Source organism: Halictus rubicundus, chromosome 11, assembly GCF_050948215.1.
Source record: "Halictus rubicundus isolate RS-2024b chromosome 11, iyHalRubi1_principal, whole genome shotgun sequence".
NCBI classification, from domain to species: domain Eukaryota; kingdom Metazoa; phylum Arthropoda; class Insecta; order Hymenoptera; family Halictidae; genus Halictus; species Halictus rubicundus.
The window spans coordinates 7,899,106-7,915,808 of NC_135159.1; the positions used below are offsets into that span (position 1 = coordinate 7,899,106).

Genomic DNA, 16,703 nt, shown 5'->3' on the forward strand with positions numbered 1-16,703 from the left:
CTCGTTGTATTATTCGGTGATTGTAAGTTGCCAAACGTCTACGAATTGGATAGCAGAGATACAAGGGGATTAAGCTGTTTGTTGAAATCCCCATAACCACTCACCCACTCAAATATTATTTATACCGTATAATGCGCCCAATCCCTCGTGATACACAATTACCAAATTTGTCTGTGGCCATCATAGTGGCCAGTCCGACCCCCTAAAGGTTAATATCCTGATAGATAGCCAATGCCTGTTGTCTATCAATGGCGACGTAGGTAAAACGATTGGCATCTTACGATCACTGCGTGAGACGTAGAGGATTAGCTAAACCACGCCCCCACAAATCACTGTAGTACAAGGTCTTAACAAAACCACACGCCATTTTTGGGGTACCCTATATACCAATAGTTACGAAATCATGCCCCTCCAGGACGTACTACACGAAGAAAACAAGATCATGACCCTTCAGGGCATTGTATATAGATAGATTGACGAAGCCACGCCCCGTTATAGTATTGTATATAGGAAGATCAGCGGAGGCACGCCCCCTAAATACGCAGTACACACAGATAACAACATAAGGAGTCTACTGGACCCCGTGGGATCGAGAATCTCTCCTTTCCTAATGTAATTACAACTCCCGAAGTCAGTTGCCCCCCGGGGCCAATCCCGATCAGCCCCAGAGGCGAACATCGCTCGTGGCCCGTACCTATTGTACACGAGCGTTCATAATCACTCGACTAGATCTTAAATACAGCCGTTTATCGACCGGCTGCGGGATCGTAATAACGGAGGCGTTGTTGTTTGTGTGCAGATGCAGCTGCATGAATCGATGCGTCGCGACCGCCATCGGGAAAAAGTGGATCCGCCTACGCACCGTGGTGCTCTCGGTGGTTGACACGCCGGCGTTCGAATGGATGATCTTAGTTTTAATTTTCGCATCTTCCATAACGCTCTGTTTCGAAGACATTTACTTAGATGACAATCCTTTTTTGAAGAAAATACTCTATTGGACCAATCTTGGCTTCTGTGCCCTTTTCAGTATCGAGATGCTACTCAAGTGGCTGGCCCTTGGCTTCTGCAAGTACTTCACCAGCTTCTGGACGATCCTGGACTTTATAATCGTCTTCGTAAGTAGAAACCCAGAGCCGCCGCGTTAAGATTCGCATTGTTCGTACGCGCGTAATCGTGGCTGGCTGCGCGGCTGGCTGAACGAACGCTGCTGTCGCGTCCATCGTTGCTGCATGGATTCTTTTCTCTCACTATTGTCTTCTTCTCTCATTCGTTTTGACCCGTTTCTTTCTGAATTCTTTGTATATGTATATGTCACGCCTTACGGACTCAGGTACGTGCCAAATCAATTTGTTGCTGCTGCTAGCTACTCTGCATCCGAATCTGCCTCTCGTATAGACCCTTCTCGCACACACTCGGCTCCCTCCGTTGATCTAACCGTCGCCGCCGCGACCGCAAAATCGAGGAGCCTCCTCGCGGCGAGTGTCGATAGCAATTCTAGCTCCTGATCGAGGAGCCGCTTTGTTAGAGCCTCCATAAAATATTCAGCCCTCCGATCGACTGCGAATGTTTGCCCACGGTGTCCCGACTCTCTGAAATTTTCAATTTTATTTCATTCCTTCGTACCACGAACTTTAAGACCATGGTCATCTCAAGGTCACACCATGATCGAATGTATCGTTGGCGTTATCGTACTCATAGTAGAGAAACCAGAATTGGATCATGGAAGAACTATTAGAGATGTGACCTCGGGATGGCCTTCATTTTTATAGCCCTGCAGAATCGATGAAACAATTAACAATTTTAGAATCGACGTGCACAAATTTGTAGTCGCTGATTCTTGTTGACGTGACAAATAAATTATATTTTGTTAATATGTTTAATCATTGGCATTATTCAATAGTATCGACACTTTTGAAATTTTTGGTTGCTTTCGGAATTACGATCTCTTGCACGCCTAGCTGAAGGATCTCAACTTGGCACAGATCTCGAGAAACTTGGTTAATTTATTAGATCGTTAGTATGACTGATTTGAACTTACGAATGACTCTACCTTCAACATTAAATGCAAAAGAATGTTCAAATTTGTTGGACAGTGTTGTAACCAGGCTGCGGATTTTGTGCATTCGTGATCAAAATTAGTAGACGAAATACAAGAATTAAAAATACTGTTGTATTAGTTTCAACTTGTCGAAAGAAGTAAAATAATTCAGATAATGTTTATCTTGCATAGAAATCCGCAGTCTAGTCTATGATCGATGTTGAAAGACATGATGCAGTGATCGCTTCAAGATTCTAATTTTCCACCCCGTGTACATATATCCATCACCTTTATTTAATTCTCTTACGTTAGCTTGCAAGCCACTACGATCATTGAACGTTAGCTACAGGAATCACGTTAGTCGCACTGCAGCATGAAGCGCTTCCGGGAGTCTAGAGGCAGACCGTATCACCCCGAACGACTGAATCGCTATCTTCTTCTTTTCTTTTCTCGAACAGGTGTCGACCTTTAGTCTATTGATAGAGGAGAATGAGAACTTAAAAGTGTTAAGGTCGCTGAGGACTCTGCGCGCTCTGAGGCCGCTGCGCGCGATCTCCCGATGGCAAGGCATGAGGGTGAGTCCGTGCTGGTAGACCCTGATATCCTGTAGATACCCCGTCAAAGGCTAGAAGTATCGCTTCTGTTTCTCTTGCTAGATCGTAGTGAACGCGTTGATGTATGCGATACCCAGTATATTCAACGTGCTCCTCGTCTGTCTCGTGTTCTGGCTGATATTTTCTATAATGGGTGTACAATTTTTCGGCGGGAAGTTTTTCAAGTGCATCGATGAATACGGCGAGTTGTTAGACGTGTCGGTAAGTGCCGTTCGACGATTCAATGGTGCGGAATCTACAATGTGGATTAGAGCGGACCTAGTCATGCTTGTCTAAGTCTCACCCTATGTGGACAGGCAAAGGATATATGACGGTGAACTTCCGTTTCTTAAATCACATATTTACGATTCTCTACAAAAATAATTAACAAGCCACTTATAGCTAAAAACCGTTAGGTCAAGTTCCAAGTGTAATTTCTTCGTAATTCAGTTTTAATTCGGTAATTATGTATCTCTAAGGTACTCGTCTTGGACACCGGAACATGTAATTCCGCTTGCATTTGTCTTGCTGTTACATTGTAATGTGACAGAGCCTGTCCCAGTGATAATTAAAAATTCAATCGATATCAATCAAAAATACGTGGAATTGAAACTGTGGAAATTTCACTGAATCATGCAGTGAATGGTTCTTAGCTATGGGTGGCCCAAAATTTATTTTGTGAAAAATCGAGGATTATGATGAATTTTAAGAGACAAGGTCCACCTTTAATTGTCCTCTTGCGCCAAATTTTATACCGTGCGAACCAGATTTGTCCAGAATAGATTTGCAAGATTATCGCGATGCGAAGAGTTGTCCAAACTAGCAAAAATGAATCTTCAGCAAGTATAACTAGGATCCGTCCTGCTGTAGATCCTCAGAGCTAAAAACAGAAAATTTAAAGGATAAAATGAGAGGGGGACTGACGTTGTTGAACAATTGACTCTTAGATCGTAAACACGAGAGACGATTGCTTGAGGAAAAATTACTCCTGGGAGAACAGTAAGATCACTTTCGATCACGTTGGGATAGCTTACCTGGCCCTTTTCCAAGTGGCCACTTTCGAGGGCTGGATGGAGGTGATGCAGGACGCGGTGGACGCCAGAGGCGTCGACCTACAGCCCCAGAGAGAAGCGAACATTTATGCGTATTTCTACTTTGTGATATTCATTGTCTGCGGCTCGTTTTTTACACTGAACCTCTTTATCGGAGTAATTATAGACAACTTTAATATGTTGAAGAAAAAGGTAAGCGCGGCACAGGCGAGATTAAAAGAGTACATATTGCACAGCGCGTCCCGTGCCGCGATCACAATCTGTAACGAACTGTTGCATGGGTTGCTGATAAACTACGCTGTTCCAATGGGGCCCCATAGTGTCTGGAAAAATATTCGAATTAATTCGAGTAACTCGAGGATTTACAGAAATTTATAGAATATATTCTGGAGCTTACCTGCTTTTGAAGCTATAAACATGAATCGTGGAGCCTACAACAAACTTCTTAGACCTCGTCTAAAAAGCCTCCATTACTTAGTAATATTTTGAGGGGCTCGGAATAAAAATTATAAGGTTTTCTATCTACGACCAAATACCGCGTAAGACTTTCAAAAAATATTTCGGAGCTTGCCAACAAATTTTCATGTACTGTAGGCTCCATAGACATATTACCTTTGCAAAAACTGTAACGCTCATAAAAATATTATGGAAATTTTCTTCACGAAAAAATCAGAGTAATATGCATTAACTGCAGCAGCACCAAAGCTTGTCACCACAATATTAGATTTCACTGTAGCAGGCTTATGAACACAACCACAAGACTTAGTTAACTCTCTATTCCGGCACAAATGGATGAGGACTAATCATACCTCGCTCTGCACTAGTAATTAAGTTTAGACTCTCGAGTACGATGGTTAACAGAATTCTGAAGCGGACGATTTCCATATTAAATCCGAAATGAAACGGAAAAACCAATATTAATTGTTTACTATAGTAACATTACGTAATTGAAATTAGCAAAAATTCTACAATTCGACGATTTAGTACACTTGTTCCCGTTGCAGAATCATTATAAAACCGTGAGAGCAGTCTAAACGGGAACTTCAGCGTAGCTTACTGGTGACCCGCGCGGTACGGAACGCACAGATCACCTAATCAAAAATATTTCAAGCAAAAAAATCGTTTCTTCTTTCTCCGATTGTTCTGCTTATTTTCCAGTACGAAGGTGGAGTGTTAGAAATGTTTTTGACCGAAAGTCAAAAGCACTACTACACTGCCATGAAAAAGCTCGGCCGCAAAAAGCCGCAAAAGGTGATAAAGCGTCCGATGAATCAGATCCTCGCAATGTTTTACGACCTGTCGAACTCGCGCAGGTAAATTCCTATAAATCAATCTCTATCTAACGTTAAAACGCACACGTTTCACCATACAATGATAAAGTACAATTATTATTATCATTATTATTCTGGCACATTTTGCACCACAACAAATGAAAGCATAGAGACAATAATTTTCGGTTAAGAGAGAAAAAAAAGAGAGCTAAGACGCTGAATACGACTACGATATTTCCAGATTCGAAATAGCAATTTTCATTTTGATATTCCTGAATATGCTGACAATGGGGATCGAGCATTACGATCAGCCGCATCCGATCTTCTTCGTCCTCGAAGTGTCCAATGCATTTTTCACGACGGTTTTCGGCTTAGAGGCGATCGTCAAGATAATAGGACTCCGTTACCATTATTTCACGGTCCCGTGGAACCTGTTCGATTTCCTGCTGGTCCTCGCCTCGATCCTCGGGATCTTGATGGAAGACATTATGGTGGACTTCCCGGTGTCCCCGACGCTCCTGCGAGTAGTCAGAGTGTTCAGAATCGGTCGAATCTTGAGGCTCATCAAAGCCGCGAAGGGAATTCGCAAGCTGCTCTTCGCTTTGGTGGTCAGTCTTCCGGCGCTGTTCAACATTGGCGCGCTACTGGCCTTGATTACCTTCATTTACGCGATCATTGGCATGTCGGTCTTCGGGCATGTTAGAAAACAGGGGGCTCTTGACGATATGGTGAGTAGGGAATTCCATCGAAAACGAGAAGGGGTCTTCTTATTTTCAAAACCTGGAAAAATCGGATTTCTTGCAGTCTTTGATTTTTTTTTTTATGATCAGGACACTCGGTCGAAAATTCTATGTCGTGCATTTTCTTTGTGGCTACCTTCTTCGCAGGATTCAGAGTAATTCCGTGCTTTCTGGAGTAACACTGTCCAACAAGTTTGCGTTTTGATGAGCAACGAAGACATGGAGCATTACATATATTAACACATTATCTACCGGCGATTGTTGCCTAATTTTTGAAAGTCTATGGTCCATGACTAAGGATTTTTGAATAGCTGGCAGTAGCGATTTCGATCGTGAACCTACGACTCACCCCCGGCAACCTAATCTAATAGTTCGCTTAGCATCCGGTAGATGAAGCGTTAACATATTCAATGTTTACAACGTTATAGAAAACTGTACCGTTGTATTTAGGAAAGTATACTGAATCGTTCTGCGCAACAATCGTCTAGCCTTCACGATTAATTGAGATAGAAAATGTTCGACTTGGTTTATCTAAAATTCTGAAAGGAAGTTAGCTTCCTGGCAAAGTAAGAAGACCCTAGAACGATTTCCTCATCAGAAACGCAGTCTTCACAGCATAGCTCGGCTCGTTCTCCATCCTCTTCTCTGTTCTGTCAGGTAAACTTCGAGACTTTCGGTAGAAGCATGCAATTACTGTTTCGATTAATGACATCTGCCGGCTGGAACGACGTGCTGGAGTCACTGATGGTACAGCCACCAGAATGCGATCCAACTCCCACCAGTCGTCAACTGAATGGGAACTGTGGATACCCTCTTCTGGCAATAACCTATTTCACCTCGTTTATCATAATTAGTTATATGATCGTCATCAACATGTACATTGCTATTATCCTTGAGAACTTCAATCAAGCCCATCAAGAAGAGGAGATCGGCATCGTCGAGGACGACCTGGAAATGTTCTACATCCGGTGGTCCAAGTAAGTATCGCTGAACCGTATCTCCGTATCTGCGAAAAGAAGTAGAAGCATCGTTAGCTGATTCTAATCCTGATAACAACTGTCGAAACGTAGATACGATCCACACGCAACGCAATTCATCAACTTCTCTCAGCTGAGCGACTTCATAGCGAGCCTGGACCCGCCATTAGGAATATCGAAGCCCAACATGGTCGCGTTGGTCAGCTTCAATCTTCCTATTGCGAAAGGCAACAAGATTCATTGTCTGGACATTCTGCATTCACTTGTCAAGCACGTACTTGGGCACGTGGAGGAGTCCGAGGACTTCCGCAAGCTACAGGAGCAGATGGACATCAAGTTCAAGAAGCAATTTCCCACTCGCAAAGAGCTGGAAATTGTTTCTTCGACGAGAATGTGGAAGCGACAGGACAAGGCAGCCAGATTGATTCAGCGCACCATTAGAGAATACATAACGTGAGTGAAATGGTCCATTTCATACTTGGGCGAAAGCTCCATCTGTCGGACCACTTAAGCAAATTTGGAACCGTGTGTTACCGTTGCAGAGCGAAGAAAGAGCGCGAGAGAATGGCCCAGGAGGTGGACTCGCAGACACAAACGTCGAGTCCCGGTGTTGGGAATGAGGGTAGGGGCGGGGGTGGATGGAGTGGCAAGGTGTCGGCTTTCCTTCATGTGCACAGAGGCAGCCGAGCCAGTAGCCGCAAGTCCTCGAGGGCCAGCGACGCCAGCGATTTCAGCGAGCTCGGTACCGCCTCGGCGTGGCTTTTTCCGAATTTGCCTCTGCTGTTACTCTCCGGCGCCACCGGTACTCATGAGGACCTGCCTCCTCCCGCTCTGACCGTATCCCGTCCCTCGCCGACCACGGAACAACAATCGTTTGCTGGGGCCTCCGTTGCTAGCCCTACATCCTCCGATCTACACACCAGGTATGCTCCACAATCTATGCCTCTTTTCGACCTCATTTGGTAGCCCTATGTTTCTGCGTTGCACACAGTGATGACAACGTGTGACGGGTTTTACTGTGCATGCGCGCACAGAATGGCCGTATCTATTATATATACAATATATCGAAAAGAAAACCCGTCCCGTATCTCATCACTGGTCCCATATCCGGTCACTGATCTCATCATCACTGGTTGCGCAGACAAAGCTCCAGTATGCATACATACGCAAGTCTAACAGACGAAATTCTCGCGCTTCTCGAAAACCAATCTCCACCGCGCATGCGTCGGTAAGTACGAATCGCTAATTGCGCATGCGTGCTAATTCAAAACGAATTTATAAATATCCGAGAAAGTTGGCGTGTTAATGGTATTTCGCTCACTCCGAACATTCTTGAAACTTTTAAATAGGCGATAGGCATTTAAATATTTAAATACGCATGTACATTGGTCGTTCTGGGACCAGTTATTCGAACATGCGCACTGGAAAATGGGTCTAGAGGAACGCGGGAGTCAGTGATGATATGTGGGACGGGTTGTTTCGCGCATGCGCGCCCAGAATGGCCGTTCGCCATGGAAACATTTACTGACGCATGTACACTAGAAATTGGATCTCTAAAAATGCGCAAGTTTCTATGTTCGTAATAATTCATAATTATAATACTGGCGCATGCGCACTGTTGGTTGGATCTTGAAAAACGCGGATATTTCGTTTCTAATCTTACATACGCATGCGCATGTAAAATATATGAGGCCCTCTGTCCACAATACGTCGAGATAGAAAGTTAGAGATATGAACACCTTCTCTTTCTAATTACAATTATTATTCGAAAGTGTGCAGATAACAAATTCGCCACGGTGGCGTTTCGTGATCGGATCTTCATTGTTATTTCGAAAGGCCTAAAAAAAAATGGTTTTTGCAGATCGATCGGTGGTCCGACTCTCGGCCGGCAAGACGCCGTCGAGAGTTACCCCGACGAGGAAGTACCAAGTCTTCCTGCGAAGCGCAGATCGCTCCCGCCGAGCGCAACGACGCTCTCCCTAAACACGTTGCACCGTGACATCAAAGAAGCATTTAGCAGACGTTGCGGTAGCCTTCGAAAGAAACATCAACCAGCTCCCGAACCAGTTCCGCTGCCAATCGAATCGACCGACGTAAGCATACTCGTCACGGAACCCAGTCCAGAGAACTCAGCGCCGCCGACGAGGCCGGCACTCCTTAGACGACAATCCGCCGCCACGGTCGTTCACGTCCTCGTCCACAGGGAGAGCGAGGAGTACCGAGACACCCAGCCCGACGATACTACCAGTTGATCTTAAATCGTTACGCCCGACATCCTTCCGAAATCATTTTTAACGAGAGGCTGGCCCGAGAGCCACTAGTTTTGTTATATATATCATCCCAAGAGGAATCTCCGACGCTTTTCCGGTCGCTTCTCCTCTCCCCTTTTCTTTGGCACCATTCTTCTTTGCTAACGAAGGCTCCTTCGATGCTTCCGTGGTCTCATAAAAAAGATATCTGCCCGGATAACTTTGTTTACCATCGGCTGGTTTACTCAGTCATGTGACCAGGCAGGCTGCTATGTTTCTACATAGCTAGGGAAATTTGTAAATATAACTTGGTAGGTTGTGGTTGATAGGCGGGAAAGATTCGCTTTTTGAAAGTCTCTACCGATTTGAAGTTTGTGCGTGGTCCTAGTAACTTGGTTGTAAAACGATAGACAGCAAAAAATGATTTATTATTGTTATTATTAGTAGCTAAAAACTTCTAGGGTTGTGAAATATATATGTGTTAAGAAAGAAGAGAGAATAGGTATATCGGATAGAATAGAGACTTTGCTGTTTTTTGTTTTACGAGTTACTAGGAGCGAAATTTTTTCGGATGCCACGAGACTTTAGGAATACATAAAATAATTTTGAAACTTTTAGCGGGCTGCTGTTCAGTTAGATGTGAAATAGTTAAAACATGATTGACCATTTTAGTTTATAACATTTTGCGATTTTTAGGGCATTTTCATAAAAGTTTTGTTCGAATTTTTTTATCAGATCACGCGAATCATCGTTATTCGATGATTTTACTGTCTCATCATACTATTTTTCAGAAAGTTCTGTCGATTTTACATTCTTATTTGATTTATAATGTAAATAGTGTCTTTATTAATATTTTGAAATCGGTAATTAGTTTTCCAAATGCTCGAAGTGTTCAAACAGTTTGAACGAATTGAAATACAGACTTAGTGTGCGAAATTTTAAGTGCGCGCGTGGTGAATGCTTAGGAATCAACGCGGTTTAATGGCGGCAATTTCAAATTTAATTTGGGTAGAAGATGTCGTTGATTTGTTTATAAAATATAAATACAAAGCTTTCTGAACAACCAAATACATCAACATTAACTACACACATTATACGAACTGCACGCATAATTTTTATTAAACGTAATTGTTTCTATAATTAACAATATTATTTTCAGTGTACCTGAAAGTTAAAAATTCTTTTCATTGGGCAAACAGTAGATAGTTAAACATAAATAGTCTAATGTAAATAATTTTTAACTTAATAGTCTACTGAAAACCGTACTGTTAATTCATAATTACTGTTATGTGGACACTTTTTCCTAACATATTCTAACGTTATTCAAAGTATGTGAAGAGGTTTCATTGAAACAAGAGAAATAAATGTCGAGAATTATGGAATAAAGAAATGTGGGAAAAATACGGAAAGGAATAGAGAAAAAACCAACTTCAATTTTTTAATCAATTTTTCGATTTTCAATTTTAAATATTTCTAAAATATAAAATGAAGGGAATCACTCTTTTTTAAATTCTAGACAGAAAAGATCTCAAGACAGTATGAAAAGATCTCAAAAGTTCTCAAGATAGTATATTGAGTTTATATTCAAAAAAGCATAAGAAAGCATAAGAAAAATAAAAGAAAAAGAAGAAAGAAATATGAAACAAATCGACATTTTAAAACTATTGAAATTTTCAGCGCTGAAAAGAAACGTTTTTATATTTTTGCTTCTTAGTTTACGAATGCTGTAAATAACTAATTCTCAGTTAGGTAAATGATTAAGACTTAGTAGACAATCAATTAAGAAAAATAATACTTTTCCTTTTTATAATATTAATATAATCTGGTCGACTATTTCCACCAGAATTAGAATGTAATTTTTATTCTATTCAATTTGATTTATCTTATCAAAGTATTCTAAGCTATTACCACTTTGAATTCTAATCCAAGTATATCAATTATCAATGCAAGAATAAAGCAAAACACAATACAATCACATATTTACAGAAACATACGCAAGAGTACAATCACAAATACAATACTCGCATAATATAACATGCAAATAACAATCAAACAATGATTTCAAAAGGAAAGGGAGAGGAGAAAAGAACTGGAAGGGAACAAGGTGAGAAAGAGAGAGAGAGAAAGAGGTAGAGGAAAAACCGAGAAAGAGTTACATAGAAAAAGGAACAACGAATTTTGTAGCAATTAGTTGAATTTTTATGATAACCTTATTGATCCAATACCTCTCGATGAACTATTTTGTTGCTAGGGTCGATGATCCTGTGGAGGTCATATAAATTAATTTATACGAGTGGTTGGTCCTTGCCCAGTGTGTACATAGAAGCAACGCATGCTATTATTTCCTGTGAGTTGATGAAATTCACATAAGATCAGAGATCCTAGCGACAACAGAGTTCATCGAGGGCATTGTTCATTTACATCAGTGCTGTTCATGGGCGTAGAAGAAATTCAATCCGACTCAATGATCCTCTTTTGTGCTGTGAAATGTGCTTGTTACAAGGCGCGACCCATAACACAGCATTGCAAATGATAGCGTTCACTGTATATAATGAGAAGAAACAGAGAGCGTAGGAGATTCGGAGGATTTGCCATGTCCAGCACTGTGCTTACGGTACTTGAGTCCCTGAAATAAGAACACAAAAGTTATTCGGTTAGACTACAAAATAGATTTTCACCTATCCTCTCTCAATTTTCCTTTTCACGGATACGCGTTGCCATTAACACGCCACGACCTCTCGTCGACCTATAGTGCCTATTATTAGTGAAAAAAACAATTGCGAATTAATATACGTATACAAAACGACAAAAAAAAAAGAAAGAAAAAGAATATAAACATGTTTACTAGATTTTCACAGTTAAAGAAGAGTATTCGTACGGAGACAGTGTGTACGAGTTGAATTTACAGAAATTTTCTCGTTAGAACGTACCGCGTACGTTACTTTTAGAGTTTAGCATTTAAAGCTTGATGCTTGATCAAATCTGTTTTATTCGCGCGTTAAACTTCGAGGACATAGCATCGAGGAGCACAAGAAAGAATACGATTTAAAAAGAATAAAGGAAAGCGTTTCGAAGGACAACTATAAAGAGAAATAAACTTGAATTTCGAAGTCGATCCAATCCCGAGAGATTGATCCTTGCAAGGCACGCATCGTAAAGCTATGTATCATGTCAATTAAAGGCATATAGATTGGTACTTTATTCGTAATGGGTCTAGATATTACGAGTACTTATTAACTATACCAAAACACAAGAGACTGGACACACGCGGTTCCGCCGATGGCGGAATTCCCAAAAAGAAAATTGTACAATCACGCTCGGAAACTCCTCGGGAGTCCGAAATTGTTTAGATTATAATTTTTCAGATAGCGCATTTTTCTGCGTGTCTGTGTGCTTGCGTGCGTGCGTGTGATTAGAGAAAAAAAAATCGATAAAATAACACCTGCTCAAACCTACTCGTATCGAGACACAACACACTTGACTTATTCAGAATAAACCTTCGCAATTTATGGCTTTTCCTTTTGACACTGGCACCCGCAGTCGATTACTTAATTTATTCGTTCCCGTTTCATATATTTTCCACGCTGAAAATGAAAGTGACAATACTTATTACACTTACAGAGACACACGAAACAAACGGTTACCCACAAAATTGAGAACACATACTGTGATGGTTTTGTTTGTTCGATTAATAGATAGGTTCTAGCTTCTTCGAAAGTCATAGTTGATATTTTAAATGACCCTACGTGGTTTGGATTCCATAGCACAGCAGCTGCTTTTAACAATTTCAATTGTACAGATTATTACGAAAATATTTTAAGCTTCTTTCTGATAATATACTACGATCATTGAGAATCCTATATAATATAGATAAACCGTTTGTTTTTTTTTCCAAAATTTTGTAAAACTGTATGTTAATCGAGCGAATAAGACTTCTATAGCGTACACTGAATTTTGTGATTAACTGTGACGTAAAAGTATGAAGTTACGAAGGTTTATTGGAGGAGAGTGTTGGAAGATAGACGCCCGTTAGTACAGGGTCAATGACAATCGTGAACTCACCAGAGAATAGCTTTTTTCTCTTCTTTCGCGTTTTTCTTTCTTTCATCTTTAAATAACATACTTATCAATGCTATGTCAGAACAATCGGTATCGATTTGTCCTCGATCAATGATAATTTATCACAATACTCAAATTGTATCCTTGTTAGAGATTCATTGTAGATGAGAAAGTATAAATTTTGTATTTCAACGTCTCACAATGATACTAACAAAACAGACTGGGTATGAAATGTAATGGGAGAAAGAAAGAGAACAGAGAGAGAGAGAGAGAGAGAGAGAAACGGACAAACAGACAGAGCAGAAAATATTATATTAGCATTGTAATAATTCATCAAATACGGAAGACAAATTCGAAGAGCAGTAAAACGTTCCTTTAACTTGAACTTGTAAATAGTTTAACAATCCTTGTTAGTCTGCAAGATCGATTGTTTTATCACGTATACTTAACGAACAAAGAGTCGGGCATTGTTCTTCCATGTATGTATATTAATTCTGTTTGATCGTGTACATTTCAGTAAATTATTATTCTATTATACTATGATATTTCTTCTATGAGTTCATTGACGATACTTCACAAACACACACTAACAGTCTTTACCTATTCCTTAATCAATGTTTATACATTGAGATTGTAATGCTTGTTCTTTGATCTTTAATCCACACGTTTAGTCAAATGTATTTTCCAAATAGCAACAATGCTCGATATAGTCTGTAAGCTACTATGAGCAACCATTGAATTTTAAAATACACAATCTAATCAAATCTGATGTTATAATAAAGATGCTAATAATAATAAACAAAAGATGAATAATAAGAATGTTAACCCATGTAAGAATGACATTATATAAATATTCCTAAAAAATAAATTCTGGAGTTTATCGATGAAACTAATTCCAACATGTTACTATAAAATTTCCAAGCTCTCTTTTCTAACATATATATATATATATATATTTATAAAAGTTTATTCACAGAGCTTTAAACGCAAAGGAACAATTATGCATACACACTATGTATATAGTTATATTATTGTATAATTTCATGATAGCACTATATACAGGACTACAGTAATTCATCTCTAAGAACTCTCTGTAGTTCACTTAGTCGAAACTCTGGTACGTTTGTTCCATGCAAAGTTGGTGCCATAACTACGAGGCTTTGGATTATTAATATTTGGTTTCTGAACATAGTATTCCCATCCCATTTTCTCGCAGTGTGCAATCGCTTCTTCTTCTGATGCAAATTCCACTTTGAGATTGGACATTGGGTCTCCTCTAATTATAAAAGTGCAACAATAATAAATCAATTAAATTAACTGCATTTGCTACTAAGAGAGCTAAATAATACTCACGACGAAACCCATCCCATCAGTGGATTCTCCCATCGTTCACGCGTATCGAAATCAATTTGCCAAAACTGAATATTATTCGTCCCTGATTGCATAGCATTCTTTGCAGGACGGTGAATACGAACTCTTCGAGTCTTTATGTGTTCCTCTGGAACACCAGAAATCAATCCAACATCCTCAACTTCTGCCACAGTGATCTTATTCTTTTTAGCTTCCAAATATAATCTTTTCTCTTCATTCAAGAATAGGTCTTTTCTCAATGAATCGCTCGTTTTAACAAGTTCTTTACCAGTTTTACTAGAATCGGAAAAGTATCTTGCTGGTAACCTACAAATGAAACCAAACTTGTCATTTTCATAACATTCGTCATAATTAGAAGATTCGGTCGTCGATATAAAATTACAAAACTATATATCAAGCTTAAAAATTAGTTTCACTAGAATGAAAGGTTAGAAGATGTCACTTACGCGCAACATTTTCGAACGTCACCGTTTATACGTAAAAATGATACCGTGCGCAGTGCCATTTTGTACAATAAAGGTTAACTAAATACAAATAATACGATCATAGGCTCCACTTCGATTTCCTCGCATCAGTTTCACCAGGTCAACACATAGTCTTAAGTAACATTATATGCACTTGCGCATGCGTCGATCATTTGACAAATTTAGAGAGTTTAGAGAAATTCAACTATCGACTAATTACTATTTAGTTACTACATACTATCGAATATTTCGATATCGTCTGTGATATATCGAAATATCGATACTTTTTAATTCAAATACTGATATTTTGTATCGATATTGAATGCGGCAATATATTCTAGTATCGATATTTCATGTGGCGATATATTTCAGTATCGATATGTAGCGATATCGCGATATATTATATTGTATATACTACTTGTTCATAATTTGATTCGCTGACATTGTCACTTCGACCAATAGTAAAATAATACGCAATAACCAGTCAGAGCCACATTCTTTCCGGATGAGTTTTTTTCTAGCCGTGAAGACTACATAGTTCATGACAGCAAATTCGTATTCAAATCACGTGGTCTTGTTTTGACGAGTCGGTCCGTACAATTAATAATAAACATTTAAGGAACTATTGCAGAGTAATTATCTTTTCATTAAAAATGCCTGTCGATCAAAAACGTATCAATGGGCCAGAGGCATCGTTTCCTTATCACATTTATTCAAATATCAACAACAAAAATGTCAAAATGAAACATAACTTCACTAAAAGGAGCGATAAACGCAATGATAATGAACCGAGAAAAATTTGTATGGCTTTACACAATATAAATTTCCTAATGTAAAAACAAACTTCAATTTTTAACCTAGTTATTGTATTCATAAATTTCCTCTTATATGTACAGTTTTGAAAACTGGAGTGATAAATCAAGCCAAAGGCTCTGCATATGTAGAAATGGGAAACACAAAGGTTGTCTGTTCAGTATTCGACCCCAGAGAAGTACCAAACAAGAATGGCTACTGTGTACAAGGAGAAATCTACTGTGAATTTAAATTTGCTCCATTTTCATGTGAAAAGCGTAGAATGCATCAACACAGCGCAGACGAGAAGCAGTATAGTTTAATCTTGCAAAAGGCATTGGAACCAGCAGTCTGTTTAGTAAATACATGCACAATTATCAGTTATCTATTTTTAGTATATAACTATGTATATATAATTAATATTTTTGTAGCATGAGTTTCCTAATTTTCAAGTAGACATATATGCAGTGGTCTTAGATAATGCTGGATCTTCATTGGCAGCAGCAATTATGGCAGGTAGCCTTGCCTTAGCTAACGCAGGTGTTCCCATGTTTGGTTTGGTTACAGCTTCTACCATAGTAAGTAAATGTAAACATAAAAATGAGAAATATTGCTTCCTGATAAATGAATAAATTTCAAATGCAGGGTATCTATGGGAGCAAGTTCTTAGTAGACCCCACAGACACAGAAGAGGTAATATGTAACACTCATCCAGATGAAGAAGACGATTTCAATCATGGGATAATAACGCTTGCTAGCCTTCCCCAACACAATCAAATCTCAGAGGTGTTTCTAGTTGGAAATATTGATACAGATTCAGTAGTGCATGCAACAGACGTTTTAACAGGAATCAATAAAGACATTTGTCCTGTGCTTCAACAGTGTTTAGTTAAAACTATTATGAAATTGCATAGAGCTAAGTAACTGAAATAACGACAAATAATTTTCGACGCAATTAAATATATATTTTTACAATAAAAAATTTGTATAATTTTCATATTTATATAATCCACGTACTGTTTACAACAGATATTCCATATACAATGTATCAAAATGCAGTTGAATTTTTTTACAAAGTTGAAGAGCTTCCTAGAGTT

General features: G+C 39.3%; 3 protein-coding genes across 3 annotated transcripts in view; 2 read left to right on the forward strand and 1 right to left on the reverse strand.

Annotated features, from left to right (window-relative positions):
- Window positions 1-9,574, forward strand: part of LOC143359132 (sodium channel protein 60E) — a 30,216-nt gene extending 20,642 nt beyond the window's left edge. The window contains exons 12-21 of the mRNA XM_076796847.1: window positions 800-1,115; window positions 2,497-2,613; window positions 2,695-2,853; window positions 3,579-3,875; window positions 4,842-4,996; window positions 5,196-5,682; window positions 6,352-6,671; window positions 6,765-7,124; window positions 7,214-7,594; window positions 8,533-9,574. Of these exons, the coding sequence (XP_076652962.1) occupies window positions 800-1,115; window positions 2,497-2,613; window positions 2,695-2,853; window positions 3,579-3,875; window positions 4,842-4,996; window positions 5,196-5,682; window positions 6,352-6,671; window positions 6,765-7,124; window positions 7,214-7,594; window positions 8,533-8,923 (2,983 nt within the window). The 3' untranslated portion in view covers window positions 8,924-9,574. The remainder of the gene's footprint in view (window positions 1-799; window positions 1,116-2,496; window positions 2,614-2,694; window positions 2,854-3,578; window positions 3,876-4,841; window positions 4,997-5,195; window positions 5,683-6,351; window positions 6,672-6,764; window positions 7,125-7,213; window positions 7,595-8,532) is intronic.
- A 4,356-nt stretch (window positions 9,575-13,930) lies between these two features.
- Window positions 13,931-14,999, reverse strand: Nd-18 (NADH:ubiquinone oxidoreductase subunit 18). The gene is made up of 3 exons (XM_076796849.1): window positions 14,797-14,999; window positions 14,333-14,656; window positions 13,931-14,255 (listed from the first exon to the last, which is right to left on the reverse strand). Exons 1-3 carry the CDS (start codon window positions 14,853-14,855, stop codon window positions 14,078-14,080), a joined length of 561 nt encoding a protein of 186 aa, XP_076652964.1. The 5' UTR covers window positions 14,856-14,999; the 3' UTR covers window positions 13,931-14,077.
- A 368-nt stretch (window positions 15,000-15,367) lies between these two features.
- On the forward strand, window positions 15,368-16,675 carry LOC143358653 (exosome complex component MTR3). Its single transcript, XM_076795952.1, has 4 exons — window positions 15,368-15,615; window positions 15,711-15,964; window positions 16,038-16,184; window positions 16,252-16,675. The coding sequence occupies exons 1-4, from the start codon at window positions 15,468-15,470 to the stop codon at window positions 16,528-16,530; spliced, it is 828 nt and encodes a 275-aa protein (XP_076652067.1). The 5' UTR covers window positions 15,368-15,467; the 3' UTR covers window positions 16,531-16,675.
- The last annotated feature ends 28 nt before the right edge of the window (window positions 16,676-16,703 follow it).

Coding starts and splice junctions, on each gene's coding strand:
- Nd-18 (XM_076796849.1), bottom strand. CDS start 14,855: ATGGCACTGCGCACGGTATCATTTTTACGTATAAACGGTGACGTTCGA. Junction 14,657..14,796: donor GACGTTCGAAAATGTTGCGC/GTAAGTGACATC, acceptor TTTCATTTGTAG/GTTACCAGCAAGATACTTTT. Junction 14,256..14,332: donor CTGATGGGATGGGTTTCGTC/GTGAGTATTATT, acceptor TTTTATAATTAG/AGGAGACCCAATGTCCAATC.
- LOC143358653 (XM_076795952.1), top strand. CDS start 15,468: ATGCCTGTCGATCAAAAACGTATCAATGGGCCAGAGGCATCGTTTCCT. Junction 15,616..15,710: donor TAATGAACCGAGAAAAATTT/GTATGGCTTTAC, acceptor TTATATGTACAG/TTTTGAAAACTGGAGTGATA. Junction 16,185..16,251: donor TGGTTACAGCTTCTACCATA/GTAAGTAAATGT, acceptor TTTCAAATGCAG/GGTATCTATGGGAGCAAGTT.